Below are 20,030 nucleotides of genomic sequence, written 5' to 3' on the forward strand. Positions count from 1 at the left end.
CTTCTGTCCCTCTCTGACCTGCATAAGACATAGGAGAGAACAGCCTCATCACAGGGAACAGTCTTTCAGTGAATCACAATGACCCACTCCAAGGAAAGCTCAACAAAGACTGTGTTGTGCTGTTTCACAGTAAAGCTAGTGACCCAGTGATTACTGCTACTTTGCTGCTTGCAGGATAAACAGAATAATACAATAGTTGTGTATTCAAGAAACCTCCCATCAAATGAAATGACCTTTTTTCTCCTTGTAGATCTGTAGTGATTTGATTTGCTTAAAAAGTGCTTTCATTTAACAAATATAAAGATCAATTAAATGTTTAAGTAGGAAAACTTTCCAGCAAAGAATAGAATGGTAATGGCTTTTTAAAATAACTGTCAAAACCAGCTCTCCTAAGCAGAGGTTGGTGCTCTGTTGGCCCAATCATTATCCAGGTTACTTCTGCTCCCCACATGCTGTTGTTACCTCCTTTCAGCACAGACTGTTTCTTTAACATGAGCTCACACATGGTTGACAACATTGCCTTTTGTTTGACTGAACTACTTTGCTTGTGAGCAGTTACCAGTGTGTTGCAGCCAGGTTTCTGACTAGGCAGCTTGAAGTCTTCGTCAGTTTATTATGTTACAGCTTGTGGAGCTCATTTAGGCCAAAGGAACAAAACTTGTATGTAAAGCCAAGACTCTTAACCTAAAGTCTTAACAGTCTAACCAAAGAATTATTAGTTCACCCGTGTTGAGCTCTTATACAAATTACGTACAGTTAAAAGTGATACACACAAGCTTTCTAGTAACTACCCTTTCTCTGGTGTCATGCTCACCATCAGCTGCCTCTCAGGCAGATGTCTTCAGGCAGGGATGGGGATGGAGGGCCCTTGCATCCAAGAGCAATACATGATGGTTCCTTCTTCCTCCTCACTCTAGAATCCACCTGGAGTTGTTTTTATGTTTGCTAACATGCTCCACATCTCCATACCTTGCACTTTCTTCATTGGTCTGTAGTTCCACATTACATTCAGCTTAACTGTGAATGGTATGTTTTACGTATATTGAATATTGTCCTTTGTTCTCTGTGTTATCTTTAAAACTGGTTTTGTGCAGCTTCCAAGGTTGCATTCGTTCAATAGCTGGTAGCTGACTCCTGGTGAGTAGTTTACAGCCCTGGGGCTTCCACTATCATCTTTTACCTGGACTTTCAAATCTCCTTATATCATCCCATGCCTGTCTGTATGCTGCATTTTATTTGGGGGTCAGAGATAGTTTGTTCCATATGGAATAGTGAATTGTTATTGTTATCTATTTATTACAAATATATATATAAACCAACTGTATTACAACACACAGTCATCCAAAGCTAAGCAAAAAGCCAAAACAAATTAGGCGATAGTCACCTGGTCCTTAGATAACTTGTTACAGCCAAATAAGTTATCCAAAACCAAGCCCCAGGCAGGTCAAAACAAATCCCAATGAAACCTAACAAGTCCTAGTGGATCCTGTGCTGTCAGCTTCACACACAGCCTTTGGCATGTTGCAAGCAATGGTAATACTATTTTAGAATCATATAATGGCGTGGGTCTGAAGGGACCTTAAAGATCATCTAGTTCCAACCCCCTGCCATGGGCAGGGACACCTTCCACTAGACCAGGTTGCTCAAAGCCCCGTCCAACCTGGCCTTGAACACTGCCAGGGAGGGGGCAGCCACATTGCTGGCTCAGAGTCAGTTTTCCATCCACTAATACCCCCAAGTCCTTCTCTGCAGGGCTGCTCTCAATCCACTCCTCGCCCAGCCTGTATTTGTGCTTGGGATTGCCCCGATCCATGTGCAGGACCTTGTACTTGGCCTTGTTGAACCTCATGAGGTTTGCACAGACCCACCTCTCAGGCCTGTCCAGGTCCCTCTGGATGGCACATCCCTTCCCTCCAGTGTGTCGACTGCACCACACAGCTCGATGTCTTTGGTGAACTTGTTGAGGGTGCACTCGATCCCACTGTCCATGTTGCCGACAAAGATGTTAAACAGCACTGGTCCCAATACCACTTGTCACCGCTTTCCACTTGGACATCGAGACATTGACTGCAACTCTTTGAGTATGACCATCCAGACAATTCCTTATCCACGGCGTGGTTTACCCTTCAGATCCATGTTTCTCCAATTTAGAGACAAAGATATTGTGCGGGACAGTGTCAAATACTTTGCACAAGTCCAGGTAGATGATATCAGTTGCTCTTCGCTTATCCACGAACGCTGTAACCCCATCATAGAGGGCCACCAAATTTGTCAAGCGTGATTAGCTCTTAGTGAAGCCATGTTGGCAGTCACCAATCATCTCCTTATTTCCCTTGTGCCCTAGCACAGTTTCCAGGAGGATCCGCTCCATGATCTTGTTGGGAACAGAGATGAGACTGACTGTCCTGTATTTCCCTGAGTCTTCCTTTCTTCTGTTTTTAAAAATGTGAGTTATGTTTCCCCTTTTCCAATCAGCAGGAACTTCACCAGACTTCTACGACTTCTCAAATACAATGACTTAGCCACTTCATTCACTTTATCCACCAGTTCCCTCAGGACCTGTGGATGCGTCTCATCAGGTCCCATGGACTTGTGCACCTTAAGGTTCCTTAGATGGTCTCAAACCTGATCTTCTACAGTGGGTGGCTCTTCATTCTCCCAGTCCCTCCCTCTGCCTCCTGTGGCATACTTGGGCAGTAAGGCTGGAGCACTTGCTGGTGAAGACAGTCTCAGTCTCTCCATATCCGTACCTCTGTATCCGTATTTTACTGGCTTACAAAGCTCTGAAGTTTTAACAAGTTCATGTTACATATGGAGAAATGTTTTTACAGCATTTAATTAATCCCCATTTTAAAATAGGCATTTAGTAAACAATTTTAGTAAACAAATTTATCAATCTTATTCTTACATAATAATTTGTGTCACATATTATAGTTGGGTTTAGTTATAACTGTTTACAAATAGCATAGCATAATATAAGTGCCTGTGTATGACCTTCACGATGAGTTCTTTCTGCTTATAATATATATTTATCATTCTTTGGGTCTGATTCTAAACTCACTTATTGAAGCTTAAGCCAGAAGGGGTCCACAAAATTTGCACAAAGAGTTTAACAAAAAAATCGCATTAAGATTGTTAAGGCAATGTTTACCCTGACAACCATTACATTTGAACAAGAAATATGTCTGTCTGTTCAGAAAGATGTTCCCAGTTCTTGGATGAATCCCCAGATCCAGTTTCTCCAGCTGGTGCCTGTCTGTTGATTTATTCTCTCTGACCACTGGATTACCAGGAAGCTATTTTTGATTGTAGGTGAAGTACAAATGATACCAAATAATTCTTTTCACTTTTGCTTGCTCTTATGAGTTTTTGAGTTGAAAAACATTGTCTTTTGGTCGTTGAAGTGGCAAGAAAATACAAGGTTAGCATTGTAGAAGAGCATTATATTGCTATCCTTGGATGCGATTATTGTACAGAAACCATAAAGAAATTCAAATACTAATCCATATGGATTAGTTTTATGCAACCTTATATTATTTACCAAAGAAATTTAAAGGAAAAAGGAAGATGGGAGTGTTCAGCATTATACACAAAGAAAAACATACTCACTTAAGTTTTGCATAGGCTTTTAAATTAAAAACTCCAGTTTCTTTGTAATGTGAACAAAACCAGCAAGCATCAGTATTGCTTTTAAATTCTGTGAAGTCTGAGATACCAGACTAGACCAGAGAACAAGGTATATGGTTGAGTCAGCCTGTTCTGATGGTTAAATCGGTGGATGCCACAGGTTGCTTAGCAGGTATATGGCAAATTTCCACAAATAATAGGGGAATCTTTGCAAAGTTAAAAAAACTTAATCTGAGAAAAAACATAAACAAAACTCATAGTACGCTCAACACACTGCAACTAACAATTTTAGCCTGACTTGTAACCAAGAGGAAAAGTACACATGAAACATAAAGTTATGTATTTGGAAATTACTTGGAACTGTGAAAGCCTCATTTCTCTCTATTAAAGATGGTAAAATTCACAGAGGTGAGAGGTATTTCATCCAATGAATCTGCCATACGCAGAACCTTCTTAACAGAACTATAGTAACCTGGTCTCCAAAGCCTCATGCTCCTGCAAACATGATGCATTTGTGCTCGCACAGAGAATGACATTTTATACAATATACTTGCTCATTAGTCTTGGACTTTCAGTTACCTTCATCTTGTCCACCAGCTATTTGCTGCTAACATGGTAATTTGGGCTTCTAGTTCACACTAGCTCTCTTGGGCTTAACGCATATGGTCTTTAAAAGCTTTCTATTGACACAACTTCCATTTTCTTTCTCTATGCTCTCCCAGGACTGTTAGCAGTCATTTTAGTTTGTTTCTTATTTCAACTGTCAAGTTGATGTTTCCTTTATAAAAACCAAAAAGGCCCAAATTTCTAAATATTTCATCCTTTTTCCAATAAATGTAACAAGTACTGATGTATTTAGAAAGATGTTTGGTGACAGAGTCTCTCATCTCCCTTTAACCTAATACTTCCTTTTCCAGAAAAAAACCATAATTACTTCAAGAGCAATTTATTTAATTACCATTATGGGAGACTTCAAAGGAAATTGGTTGGATTGAAATAGTGGTATCACACTGGCAACTTTTTGAAAAGAACATTTTGGTAGAAAATATGCTGAATGTAAGGCTGTATTTAATGTGACAAAAATGCCTCATGCTATTCTTTTGACCAAAGCTTTCAGTCTTTTTTTTTTTTTTTTTAATATATGTGTGTGTATATATATACACACATATTTATCTTAATTCTTTTTGTTATTGGCCTCTATTTTTCTTCTATGAATATAAATTCTTTACCCTGTACTTGCCTCATATTAAGATCATTCCATCCAAAAATTATACTGTTCTCAATCCAGCAGTTCTACCAAGTGTCATGTTGTTTTTAACAATTCACTGGTCTTCATTAGGGAAAAAACTATCTGTTATTGATTTGGAAGCTAAAGCTTTACCTGACTGTATGCATGCTCATTCACATGCAAGTACTTTTACACTGTCCTGTTCATTAAAAAAGGCATTGGTGATCTAAGCCGCAGAAATCTAAGATTGCTGATCTAAGCCGCAGATATATTTCACAAGTCCTGATTATTGCACTCTTAAGGTCAAGACTTGCCCCTGACATCGGAAAAATGGTGGCAAAGGTAGAGTATTTAAATCTCCAAAACATATAATGTACTTCCAGAAGATATCTAATTATAGTGGATTCATAGTTTCCGCTATGAATAACACTAATCTAATTAAACAAATGCCCATTTTTGTCAATTTCCCATGACCAGCTTTCTGTGAAACATCAGTTTCTGAAACTAAGACTTTTATGCAAGAACAACTATAGGTTCAAGGTATTTAAATTTTGCCTCATCTGCATGATGTCATGGTGCCAAACATTGTTCCAAATGTAGCAAGGCACTGCCTTAAAACTATTGTTAACCATTTCTGTCAGAAGAATAGAAATGAAGTGTTTTGTCACAATCATCTGCAATTACAGGTCAGAAATGCTGCCAATCTATAATCTCTGGGATGTATTAGTATTTCATATGATCAGTTAGAAATTTGTAATGAACAGGTTTAACACAAAATGAATTATGTTCATGAAAAATATACTGAATCATTTGCCCTTTCTGCAAATGTATCATTTGCATGAAAAACAAATTTTAATTGCAAGCTGACAAGTCTGTCTTTTTTGTGCTATTTATATGCTTAGCATCTAATTTCATCACCTTAGCACCTTTGTTGCATTTTTTTGTTTTGTATCATAATATTGGGAATTGTGTCTTAGTCCTTATAGCTTTGGAACACTGAAAATACGGATAGCTCCTTTGATTTGTGTTCAGAGCAAGTCAGGCTGCACAGGAAGCCAAAGGGAAGGTTGTATCTAATGAAGGTGGTGTTTTCTTTGTGTGTTTGTTTTTTAAATTAAATGGAAATCTCAGAAGATATGCCAATATTATTTGAATTATGATCTTGTGATTTAATGGATTGTAAATAAAAATTTAAATTTGCAGTTTTGGTCTTTTCAGCTGTAGCGTCCCATTAGGTACTTAAACAGTGATGGTGTCCTTTATTAGAGCTATTGATGCTGTATTAGGAATGTGTTTGAATATTGTGATGTTATTCTCTCATGCTATCAAACCATAATAGGTCTCTTCACAGACAATCTCTGCCTATGAAAAAATTAATTATTGATTCAGTTTTTCATTCAAAAAAATCTCAAAGTAGCTTTTATGCTCTCTATGGAAGGAATTTGCACTAAACTGGAACAGTTAAGCAAACTATCAAAAAGGACCTTACATGTTCATGGCTGAAGGATCTGAACTCTTCCCTCTGCAGCTCCGAGAAAGCTGAGGAAAGGAAAAGGCTCTTTGATTAGAAATTTAGTTCTCACCTTTTTTCTCTAGCAAATGTATTTGAAAAAGACACTCTTAGTAATTCACTAACTTGTCAAGTTTTATAAAGATAACTGTTACAGAGAATCTAATTATGTGAACCTCTCTAAATGAGAGTCATAGCAGTTGTTAGACTTAAACAAACTGCTGTCAGTGTGCTTTGCATGTGCTTCTGAAGTGCCAATCTTTTATCAGAAACTTTCCTATTTGAGGGAGACCAGACTGAAGAGGACCAGGAGATCAAGTAGTCTACTAGAATTATATTCAAAGTGGAAAAACGTTTTATAGAGGAACACATTGGTCATATAAAGACCCCACAGGATGCTGTAATAGTTTGGCATTTCAGCAGCACTTCTGAAGCTGCCTCTAGAAATGAAGCTGTAAGTACAATACCACAGATCGAGTTTAGATTTCTGACTGCGTGGATGCTGTCAGCCCTTCAGCAAGAGATTATAGATCAGAACAGAACTGTATTGCTTGTTGGAATTCTTTCTGGTTTGGTTTGGTAGCTGAGTAGGCCTGCCTATAGCCATTAGTTTTTGAAAGGTTTTCAGTTACCACTTTTAGTCTTGACCTTCTGTCTCATTTTTGGCATAAAACAAAGAGACTGTCAGTCACAGGACAAGTGTTATTTAGCCATTCAGAAGTATAAATTCTTAGAGAAAAAAAATATTAAGGGTTGGCTTATCATGTAAGTACAGCATTAGTAGTTGGAAGTATGTTGACTTTAGCTGTCAATTATTTCCTCCTTGGAGTATCATTTATAGCACTTACATAATAGTAAACTGTATTGAAACTAGCATAGACATAGGCTGCAGCTATATTGGCCTTTGAGTACACAGGAAATTATGAGAATTCCAGTTTGTCTAAGGTGCACAAGAATGCAATTACTATTTAAAATAAACTCTACCAAGATCTTAGTCATTACTTCAAATGACTCTATCAATCACCATGTTCTTTAATAAGACTACCTTTCTTAAGCTAGTTGTTTTCCTGTAGAGTTTATGCTTAAAAACAGACAGCCTCTGTCACATTTATCTTAAGTGGATCTCCCCAGAGCAGCAAGTAAATGTAAAACTCTGTTTACAGCCATTTTTCATTTCCCAAGCCTTTTAATATCACTCTCTCAGGCTTACTTCTATGTTATTCACTTCATAATGTACTAAGTTGTCTTCCTACTGCTTTGTATGAGGTACACCAAATGGCAATTTCACTATTCTTGAACGAGTACAAATTAAATCAAAGCCTGGTGAAAATACTTTCCTTCCATGATGATTTCAGAGGTGGATACTGAAGGATGTATCACATTGTATTAGACAGGAGGCTAGTTTTCTTCCTCTTTCCTGCAAAATGACTTCTATTTTCAGTAAGCCATCATTTTATGGTTTTGTCTATGGTTTCCTAATACTTAGTCTGAAAGCTGCTACAGGAGAGCATGGCTACATTTTGAAAACTGTTCTTTGGAGCAGCTGGGGATTGTTGGCTTTAAACTCTCAGTAATCCAATACAGTGCTATAAAACATAATTTAAAAATGCAAAGGATTAATATTTTCTTTTGTAGGACTCTACAGAACTGAGAATAGCATTCCACAAAATTTACTTAGCATTTTTAAGGTGACTTCTATTGGTAAAGATGAAAATTGCCAGTACTGTAAAGATTTTATTTATGTATTTAGTACATACAAATCTTGCCTTGACCTAGAATTCCGCTGTAGTAGGATACCCCTAGAATCTTGGCTGTTTGCACACCATATATAAAGCTATATATATGCTTAGCTCTGTAGAACTGCAACCTCAGATTATAATCCTTTGCAATTGTATTGTGCTCCTGTGCAAAACAGCAGAATATGAATTGGGAGAGTGTGAGGCTCTCAATGTTCAATGGAACAACTAAGAGAATTTTTTTCCCAAGTACCTTTAAATATGAAAAATTTCCTTTTCTGGACTAAATACTTTTGTCTCATAAGACTAATTATGTTTTGTGAATGACACAAAAGACCTTATATAAATTTGCATTCAGATGAGGGTTATTTGCTGTTCGCTCCAGTGAGACCTGAAATATGCTTCCACAAGAAGAGAGATTCGGTATTTCAGAAGGGCTCACAGGGAGTTAGTTGCTGGCAGTCTGTTTTAGAATTACACATTGGGAAAAATGAGATTTACCAGTTACATATACAGCATGAAAATCTTTTCCTGTATCAGAGATCAGACCTCTTGTCATTTAAACAAAACATTTTACATTAGCTACTGCATATTGGCCTTTAATGCTTGGTTCCCAGTAGATACATATATACATGGCTAGTCTCACAGGGTTAGTCATATTCATAAAGTCAGTTTGCTGGGCATGGAGTCCTTTAGTTTTTAATTTTCTTACATTGTATGTGATGAGTAAGGGCCGTGGTCCTGGCAATTAGAGAGGGAACTCTGCTGGTGTGTGAATAGAGGTCTATGTTCCAATGCTGCCCTGGGAGAAGGGGTTCATCTGAGGAAGCAAAAATCCATCTCCTAATGGGACGATTTACTGACTGGAAAGACGTGCATAAAGCCCTTAACTGCTGAGGTGTAGCTGAAAGTTAAAGAAGCTGATATTGTCTCATCCTCCCGTTCAAGTTGTTCCATTTAAAGTAGAACTTGCAACTGATGGTACACCAGTGTTGCGCTTTTCTCAATTCTGCATACCCTATAAGTAGTTCTATCAAGGAAAAATCAGGCATACTCTGTTTCCAGTGGAAAAATACAATAATCCTAATTCTAGTCTTGTCCAGATTTAGAGTACCTAGAATCTCACAGAAGTTTGGCATTTTTCAGGACTAAAGCATTTATTTTAAGAACTGGGTTTGCTATATATATCATGCATATATAGATCGATAGATGGATAGATATAGATATGCTATATAGCAGAGCTTGATACGTTGCTAACGTTATTTCATATAAATAAAATGAGATGCCTTTTTTTCCACAAGTGTGTTGTAGTGAGTCTAAGCTAAAAACTATTCAAAGATTGGTCTGATAATGCAGAACAGTTTTAAATCAAAAAGTAATTGAGAGAATTAAATTAAATGTGAAAGGTACTGATTCTTGGTATTTTATCTTGTTTCAAAAAAAAAGGGGGCAGGCTATTTGTTCATCTTTATGTACCATTTTCTTGAAATGAGTCAAGAGAACAAAGTTTTGTTAAACAGGAAAAAATTAAATTAAAACCAAATGTTAGGTTATCAAGATGTGTGAAGCTTACTGGTTAGTGCTGAATAGCTTTCTGCAAGAAGTAGTATCCTTCAAAAATATTTTCATATTGATTTATATAAATTTATTGAAAATACTTAGGTGTCAGGTATTTCAATTCAGCAGTCTACAAGAGGATAAAAAATACATGTCAGACTGAACTCCTGCATTCACACCGTTATGCATACATTCACCAATGCACATGAGTAATGAAACAGTTGTGCACAGAACTATTCCACATCCATGTATTTTATTAAAAACTCCCAAAGTACTTAAATTCATGATATGCCCTAAAGATTAACCAGTGTGGGCTCAGTGGGACTCAACTGATTATTTGATCTGGAAATCTTTTTCCTACCTTCTTTCCATGTGAACTGCTCATTTTTCATGACCCCGCTTACAGTATTCAAGGAAGAAAGAGACTCTTTGCTAACCATTTAAGTTAAACCATGGAGTATGAGCCCTGAGGCTGCTTGCAACAGCCCTATCCCAAAAGCAGAAAAATGTCTAGGTTCTTGTTAGCTTTGCTATGCCTGATTACACAGAGGAGACGCCCAGCTGGGCCTGCCGCTCCATCCTTATGCCTAAAACTCAAGACACTCTTAACTCCAGAACTAATATGATCCAATATTTATTCTGTCATTAAAAAACTATTCATTTCCTTGTCTGATGATAAAATTATTGTAAAATAAATCATTCATCTTTTCAGCTAATTCTAATTACAGCTAAAATCTCATTTGGACTGGGAGTTTGCTATATTTACTTGATACTTTTGCAAAACATTTCAGAACATAATCATCTATTATTATATTGCTACACTGTGCTCTTGACTGCTTTCTGCCAAGTGTATTCCTTAGAACAATTGCTATTTTAACGTATCATCGAGAAGTTATGGCTTAGATAAATCAGAAAAATTGTTTAGTCTGTTATAATTTGGCATATGGTCATTTAATAGCACACAGGAAGTCAGCATGAATGTTTGGGATTATTTTTGCTATAAATATAATGAAAGAGATTTAAAGTTGGCTAGACTTTACTTCCGCGACTGGTCTTGTCATTAAAATAATCTTTGCTGGCTCTTTATTTTTGTTTATTAGTCATCTATGAACAGTCATTCAAATTTGTGTGTGAAGTTTTCTAGAGCAGACTGACTTTTTAGATTAGCCCGTTAGAGCAGGGACAACCCCGTAACACCTCCTCTCCACTGTGCTGTGCTGCATGGTGAGAGTCTCGGCACTTTGTGGTCTCGCAGTGTGAGGGTGAACAAGGAGAGTGGAGTTGATGTGTTGTGGAGCAGTCAAGACCCTGGCTCTACTCCATGCCATAGTCTGTGGACATGGTTATATCATTTTTCAGGTTTATGATAGATGTGTTCTGAATTAGTTGAATAGCATATTTCCATTAGAATTATTGAAGGGTTTTATTTTCTAACGATAGAAGAACGGACTTTTCTTAGGTTAAAATTGAAATTTACTAGCTCTGCATTTCCAGAACTAAGTAGCAACTACAAGTACAAAACATAGACATATTTTCTATGTAGCTAGAACTGCCCTGAAGGCATGTTCTCACAATTATTTAGGGAGATCTTCTATTTCCATGCAAATAGTTTGTGTATACACCTCACCGTGTATGTTGTTTTTCAGAGTGTGGACTAGATACTGTTTAAACATTTCTCAGTCCTACATACCTCAACTGATCAATTTACATGGGCAGCATTTGGGAATCTCATTGCGTTCATGTGCCTCTCTGATGTGATTTGATCTCGTGTGGTGGCTGGTTAACTCTTGTTTCTCCTTTATCCCTGATAGAGCTATTATTCAGTACCAGTATTATAAACATTTCTATGCAGTTAAACTATGTTAATGGAATTCTTCCTTTTGAGAAGTCCATCACAGTTCAAACCTGACGTCCACTACATTTAAAGAAGTGGGATGCAGATTTTTTTAACAGATTTCTTAGGAAAACTTAGGATTTCAAAATTACATGTTGTGCAATACTAAACAACAATGAAAAAAATCAGGATGTTGCAGTTTGGTCAATTGCCCACTGAGATTTGCTCTGCTGTAGTTGAGGAATATAATCTATGTGCAGAAATAACAATAATGTTAAGGATATCTTAAAGACCGTGATTTTTTAAGAAAGACTAGAAACATTCACAGCAAATGATTCTGACAGTTCACTACCTGTGTAGTGTTGTGCAGTGCCTAAATAAAAGTGCTGCACACAGAGAATTTGTGGACACTCACCAGAGCAGCAGTCCAGTCAGCTGCAGTCTGTCCTCAGATCTGTATTACATGCTTACAGGATTATGAGGTATTTTTCCACAAGAGAAAAGGAATTGCTTTATAAATTGTTTAGCTGTTTTTCCACATTTTCTGCTTGAAGAAGTAGGAACCTGTAGGCTTTCAGCAGCTGAGTTAACATTCAAATGTTTGAAAGGTTTTAAGTAGATTGTTTGGGGAAAAAAAAAAAGAAAAAAAAAAAGACTTCTCTTGTTAATAATGCTGCTTTGTTTTTTAATTAAGTTTATTTTAGCCTTAAGAGAATCTTGTGCACCTTGCCTTTTAGGAAGAAAGTAGTTTATAAAAAGCCAAACTGTAGCTGTTTTGAATTTAAGTAATTTCATAGATTTCAGTGGAACCCTGTTGATTTATTCTATTAGCTTTTCTTAGGCGGATAGGAGTCAGAGGGCTTAATGCTGTGGCAACCGCTATGTAACTGAACAGAGAGTATGAACTTCAGGAAGGGAGAAGACTAGAGGGGCACAAGGAGGCCAGGGAGACCTTATTGCCTGCAGCTCTAGGTTTAATTGCAGCCTATCTAGCAGTAGGTCATTTACTAAAGAGCCAACTTGGTATTACTAACATGGAGTCCTTTCACATTATAACTCAAAACAGAAGCAATTACCATAAACAGCCTTAGTGATATTTTTTTTTTTTTAGCCCAAGTAGTGGATGAGAGATAATAGTTTTCTTTATCTTGAAGACATGTAGCTTTATTGCTTCCTCTTTATCCACATATATGCAGAGGATAAAACAAAAGGTAGCAAACAATTTTTGCTTTAAATCCTTATTAGTAAATTAAGCATGGATTATGTGTGATTAATATTTTGTTTCCAGAACTTCACATGTGAATAGCTGATAATAAGCGGCATATGTATCATCTTGGCTCTTCCGTTATTCTTAAGCATCTTTATAAACTGTTTACTGATTTACATAACAGTATTGAGAAGTTTGGGAATAATGGTCATATTTGTTTACTTACTTTCATTGTTGAGATCATTATGTGATGTTAATGAAGAATAATTATCAGTGAGTTTACTTTTCAAATGCATCCAAAATCTATTTATGTAAGCAGTTTACTTACTTTCTTTTTTTCACAGCAGGTTTAAAAATGCACAGCTGTCTAGGTGTACCTTCCCATTTCACTTCTGTTTGGATCATGTAGGCCCTGCTTAACAGTCCAAGAGCCCAAGCACCTCTATCTAACTGCTGCACATGAGCAACATGCTCTAGATCCCTATAGCAAATGTACTTGTCCAGCATAATTAGCTGTACTGGGTATGGCATTGAAGACTGTTTGGCTCAAAGGACACTCCATAGTAAACTACATATGCAACAGCAGTATCACTGATTAACTGAATGCAGTTATGAAGCAGACTGAACTGCCTTAATATGTAGAATTTGATTACATCAGTAAATTTCTGTAGACAAAACAGCCAAAATAGGTAACCTCAGAGCCTGCTTGCTGCCAGGTTAAATTTACACCTGACACAAGGATGTAAATCCAGAGGTGTTTACTTAACAGGACAGAATAACTCCTTTTACATCTGTAGGATGAGTAGGGAATTTGATGGCTTGTATTTAAGAAGATTTACTATGGTTTAATAGAGTTAAATGATAGGGAAACTTGGTAAGTAAATATGGCATACTAGGGGCTTTAGTTTTATTTTTGCTGTGCAAAACTTGGACGTGGGAGGAAGTGTCCTTTCCTTTTAGAATTAACTATTATCATAGAGAGCCACTATAATAACTAGTGTTGAAAGGCTTTCATATTTAAGCCACTTCCAAAATAGGTTAAATATCAGTTTTCAGGTCCTTTAAGTCCTACCTTATTTTTACCCCTCAAGAAAATGGAGATACGAAATAAGCTTTAAAACCACAGACCTAATGCTCCACACTTCACACATATATATTGTGTCAGAATAAAAGTTATAAAAGCATTTTTCTGACCAAAGTAATAGAGATTGTTTTCTTTTTCATGTCTTCCATGCTGGTATGAGTCATCTGTATTGGTACATCATATAACAATAGTAAAGAATTAAATGGATATACCAAATGTTGTACTTAATAAATATGCTTAGGAAGGTCAGATTATGTGTGCATCTATATGTGTGACTTTAATTCATTATGCTGGAGCCATTATGGTGTTGTAATTGAGGTGATTTTAGTTTTCAATAAAATAAAAGTAAAAACTTTTTTTGAGGAAATAAAAACTAATATTTAATTTCTTATTTATGAATTATTTATAAATCCTTGTCTGTCAATGTTGGGTGTGTATTTTTATGTTATTGTGCAAAGGGATGTGGATGGGAGGACATGACTGCTCAGGATTTGAGAAAGACATCCCAAGATGGATGGGTTTGGTACTAGTGAGATGTTTGTCTGTTGATGGAGTTATAAAATGTGACGTAGATTCAAGCTTTTCCCTATATTCACATTTTCTCTGCTACAAATACTATGTGTATGAACTCTGTATTTCTCACAAAAAATCATTTTGTTTTAAAGAAGATGGTATCATATCTTTATATATATGCCTGTATGACTATAACATTGAGGGTTTTATTAGTATCTTACAGAAGAGTAAAGTAAATTACACTGAAAGCTGAAACAAACATCGTAGGGACCTTGTAAAAATTGGCTGTTCTGTAAAGATTGAAGGGGAATATATTGGAAACCCCAGGTATAAGTCAAACTGGCCTTTATTATTGTTAACTGCTGGAGGTATAGACCTTCGTTCAGGTTTCACTGTTTTATGCAATTTCTGCTTCAAATATTAATTCTGACTTAGTGTTTTAAGAATCATTAGGAAGTAAGAAATCAATATAATTCTGGTAATTTAAATCACAGGGAAATTAGGAATAAATAGCCAAATTAATTGTTATATTATCAAAAGTATCTGAATATGTTTTTATTTGTTTGTGGCATTTATCATCACCAGAACAAAGAAAGCAGAATTGGCAGTAAGTACTGCTTCTCCACTTTGTTGACTTGATCCTCAGAGAGAGGTAGGAGGGCTACTTCCAGGGTCTAAATCCAAAATATAGGTCCTTGGAGTTCTGTCAGCCACTCCTCCTGCCTAGAAAAACATAGGTAGTTATTTTCAGAATGAAAATCTATTGATCATGAAAGGGCCTTTTTCCAGGCACGTGTAGAAATATTCAATTCTTGGTAAGCACGTCTCTTGGTATCTATCTTATATCTAAACCTATGACTTAACAGCTTATATCTAAGGCTTATATCTAAGCTCCAAAGAGGGCTTAGATATGAATTAGGTATTTCTACAGTTACCTTGCATCTTGGGCTAAATCCATTTGGAAGGATCATGAGAAAATACGATTCTCTGTCTTTCAACTTCCAAATGAGTGCCCTAACCAGCAAAGTCAGGAAATTTTACAAGGTGGCAGTTACATGTAACAAAACATCAAATATGCTCATTACTCAGTACTTCATAATTATGAATATATTTTAATCCTCTTATTATCTTGAAATTTTCCAAGGTAGTACTAGTTTTATTTTGCTTAATAAAATTATTGCACCTCAAAAACATGAAAGAACTGACAATCTTCTCCATTTTACTTTATTTCAGGAATTAAGTTGGGAAGCTGCAGAGCATTAAAGTGATGTGTTTAATGTGTGGTGGCATCCTATGTGCAGAACATTTTATCTGAAACTTCGGTAACCCCAAACTTTTTGACTTCCAAGGTGGAAGGGGTAGATTCTTGGATACTCCTGTGCCTACAAAATAACCAAAAATGAAGGAGGACAATTGTTTACATGCCGCTCTTATCTGCCTGGTCATGCTGTATTACAGCCATGCCATAACTACGGAAAAACTGAACCACACAAGGCCATCACTTCATGGTCACCATGAAAAAGGAAAAGAAGGACAAGTTCTGCATCGTTCAAAAAGAGGCTGGGTGTGGAATCAGTTCTTTGTTATAGAAGAGTATACAGGACCAGATCCTGTACTAGTAGGAAGGGTAAGAAAGAATTTCTTTTTCATTCATGGATTAATATTATTAATTTATATTATTATTTTGTGTGTATTATTTTTTCTTGCCATTGCTTTTCTGTTGTATTAGCTGCTTCTCCAGCAGCTACTTATTCACCTAGAATTAATTATTTTATTGTAGCTCAAGGTGCTAAGCAAAATATTACCTAAGTGAGTAAAAATTTTTCCATTGACCTCAGCAGTCTTTGAATGAAGGTGTACAAGCTGTTATCTAACACAACAGCAAGAGAACCACAGCAACCACTTGAGCAACAATATGTCTCAGGAATATCTAGTATCATTCTTGGGTCTTTAGAAATAGTAATTAAAAATGTAATGTCTAACCCAGTAGCTCAGTAAAAGTGTACTGCTCAATCTCTTCATTCTTTCAAGTAAAATTAAATATATGAGGGGTATGTATAGAGGGAGAGATATCTGTGTGCATATATGATGTACACATGTCCTCAACTAACTTTTAATTGTTACTGTCTAACACGAACAGTATATAAATACATAAATAAAACAGCATTTTAGCCAGTTTATAAATGGTCAGCAGAACCATGTTGACTTAACCCCAGAACAAAAAGAGTGGATAAGAGGATCAATAACAGCAAATACCGTTCTGGTATTCTGGTTTAAAAGATGGTTAGTATTGTGCAATTTGTAGCTGTCAATATACAATCAATAAATCTATAATTTGGCACAATGTTTCCCTCATCAAACTGATGTGTAGATTGGTTGCAAAAGTAAGAATGTTTAGTAAGCATTTGTTACTTCTTTTATATTAGAGGTTGCAATTAAAAACTAGTTGGCGATCACTGATTGGCTCATTCATTACATCCCATTTGTTGCTTAACAGATTTTTATATGCAACCTAGTAGAATATGATTAGTATGAATTGTACAAAATCATTGTAAAAATTACTCTTCCTTTCAACTTCATTTGAGTAAAGAACCTGGTATAACTATTTTCTCATGTATTCTCTTCCTTAAATCTTAAACCTTGGGTCTCAGTAGCACCCTACGTATGGTAGCATGGAAGTCTGTGCAGGCAGCTTCTCTGAATGCAGAGCAGAAGTGTTCACAGCATGTGCCTGAGCATGGATTATTGCCTGATGTAAGATAAGATTTTTGAAAACTATGAAATGATAGTAACTTCATGAACTTTTTTGTTTCATAAACACATGCATGAAATGTATACTATCTTGTTAAGGTATGTCTGTTTCTCATTTTGTAGCTTCATTCAGATATTGATTCTGGGGATGGAAACATTAAATACATTCTCTCAGGTGAAGGAGCAGGAATCATTTTTGTTATTGATGACAAATCAGGGAACATCCATGCAACAAAGACACTGGACCGGGAGGAGAGAGCTCAGTACACTCTCACGGCACAAGCTGTAGACAGGAACACTAACAGACCTTTGGAACCACCTTCTGAATTCATTGTTAAAGTTCAAGATATAAATGACAACCCACCTGAGTTTCTTCATGAAAACTACCATGCCAATGTGCCAGAGAGATCAAATGTAGGTAAGTACTCATAAATGCACTTCAGTTCCTGGCCTTCCGGAAGGTGTTGCATTGTCAGTACATCTTGGCTTTGTTTAATTCTTAGAGTCTAGAATTTTGGAAAGTAAAATTTACTTCATGCTCAGCCAGTGACTCAGCCAATTTATCTAATTTGCTGACCAAATCAAACCCTGCACAGCTACTAACTGTCACGGTTGAAGTGTCTCTAGATAGTTCCTAGAACAGGACTATTTCCGCCCAGGAAGGAATGTCAGGGTCCCATGGAATTTATGGAGTGTGAATACTGTGGGGTAAACGTCAAGATCATTCATTTGGCAGAACTGTCTAATAAAGCTAAGGAGTTACTGTCATACTATCTATTTCATTTTTATCTGCTGTTTGAGCTTGTGTCTATCTCAGAGATTTCTACGGGAATGATTTCTCTGAAACTTACTGAGGTAAACATAGAAAGAAAACTCTGTTGCTTGGCTGCCTAATGACAAAAGCAATATAACGCTTAAACTACCGAGGAAAAAAACCATAATGGTACACAGTGACTGCCGACTTTTATATCTTCTCTGTTTAGAACATTAATCCACATCACAACTAGCGACAAATCTTTTTGGATTATATGAGTCTATTTTTTCATATATAAATTGCCAAATAAATTTTTTTCATTTACCAAACCTGGAAATAAAAAAATTAAGAAATAGTTATGCCATATAACTGAAAGCATATCTGCATGGTTCTTGCAGACATGTTTGCTTCTGACTGTATTCCTTCTCTGTTTGCTTTCCATTTTTAGGTACATCAGTTATTCAGGTAACAGCTTCAGATGCTGATGATCCTACCTATGGGAACAGTGCCAAACTGGTTTACAGTATTCTTGAAGGTCAGCCGTACTTCTCGGTGGAAGCTCAAACAGGTATTATTGAGCAGTTTATTTGACTAGGACCTCATAACTGGAATATATTAAAATGAAGAACTAAATATATTGACTGAGGCAGTACAGTTTGGTATATCTACTGATGTGTTTGAGCAAAGCTTCCTTCATTCTTTCTTGATTCTAGCTAAGCTCTTTTGCAGGTTGGTCCCCTGACATTTGGTAGAGCTTCTGGGTACACTGCACTAGAAAGATGATACTATTTCTTTTGTGGTATGATATGGTATGATGGAAATGACAGTTTCTGCTCTGAACTGTAATTCTCCAGGGTTGTTCTATGTTCAACTGTATTGAATATCTGGGTTATTTCCCTTGCATAGCATGATGCACAGTGTAGGGAAAACAGAAACTGCACCATCACTGCAAACATTGCTGTATTTTCATGCAAGGTAAAAATGAAATATCAATTTTTTTCGTGATGTGAACCTGTGAAAATTTGTATGTGCCATATTTTCTTTGTATTTATAGGAATTATCCGAACTGCCCTTCCAAATATGGACAGAGAAGCTAAAGAAGAGTATCATGTTGTAATACAGGCAAAAGATATGGGAGGACACATGGGAGGCCTCTCAGGGACAACCAAAGTGACAATTACACTTACAGATGTCAATGACAACCCACCAAAGTTCCCACAGAGTAAGTAACAACAAAATCCTTACTCACATTTAATACTAGTACCCATAATTGTATGATTTCAGACATATTCAAAACTTCAAAAAGCAGTAATTGATGCGTTATCACAGCACATATGTGAATAGATAAATATTATTTACACATTTTTGCTAGTATCATATAGAGCTTTAGTATCTGGATTATTTGCTTTGTGTTGCAAAGTGAGACATTTTTTAAGGTCAAGATTAGATTACAAAGATTCCTAACACTGCACTTCATTTTTGAAACTACGGACCATGTTATATTAGAAATATACCTATGATATGGTCAGGGAGACATAGTCTGGACTTCTCTGTTAATGGTGAAAGAAGCCCCATTTCTTGAGGGCTTTTCTGTGACTTAAACCAAATCAGTCAAAAAAGCTAGTAAATGTACCTGCCCTGCAGCAGTGCTGGGATAAGCTGGTTTGCTTCCTTTCCTGTTTTCATAATTATAGTGTGGATGTAAAAGACACTTTAAAAAAAATAAGCGATGTTTACTACTCTACTCAGACCACAAGAACTTTAAGAAATCATTGTGGGGAAATAGGAAGAGTTTAAAACAAAAATCCCTGCATGTATTGTGTAGGAACAGATTCTTCTGTGTTGGGAGAATTGTAGTATGCAGTAGTCACATAACGTGTGCAGCAGAAAGCTCTCCAGTTAGATTTACGGTGTTTGAAAGAGGTCTCCAAGTGGCTTCATGTCATGCCTTTCAGTACTTCAAGTTCATAGCTATTTGCAAGCATAGTTATGATAGTAATTTTCAATGAACAAATTCACTTTGTTTTTTGATGAAGATGGACAAAGGAAAGGAGATCTACTTTATGATCTTATAGCTATATTTCTCAGGCTTGAAGTCTCTTGCTTACCTTGGCCCTTGATGAAAGTGTTCCACAACCTATTAACAGCTCCTGATTATGCCCTTTCAGGTCTTTGACAGACCTTCAAGTGAGTGAGCATCATTTTCTATTTCACATAGCCTTCCATTTT

General features: G+C 36.4%; 1 protein-coding gene across 3 annotated transcripts in view; it reads left to right on the top strand.

Moving 5' to 3' along the window:
* The window catches only part of CDH11 (cadherin 11), an 83,685-nt gene that overhangs the window by 47,114 nt on the left and 16,541 nt on the right, over positions 1-20,030 (top strand). For all 3 annotated transcript variants that reach the window (XM_074881620.1, XM_074881619.1, XM_074881621.1), the window contains 4 exons: positions 15,530-15,923; positions 17,171-17,465; positions 18,250-18,369; positions 18,856-19,023. In XM_074881620.1, the coding sequence (XP_074737721.1) occupies positions 15,696-15,923; positions 17,171-17,465; positions 18,250-18,369; positions 18,856-19,023 (811 nt within the window). In that variant the 5' untranslated portion in view covers positions 15,530-15,695. The remainder of the gene's footprint in view (positions 1-15,529; positions 15,924-17,170; positions 17,466-18,249; positions 18,370-18,855; positions 19,024-20,030) is intronic.

Source organism: Strix uralensis, chromosome 12 (genome assembly GCF_047716275.1).
Source record: "Strix uralensis isolate ZFMK-TIS-50842 chromosome 12, bStrUra1, whole genome shotgun sequence".
NCBI lineage: Eukaryota > Metazoa > Chordata > Aves > Strigiformes > Strigidae > Strix > Strix uralensis.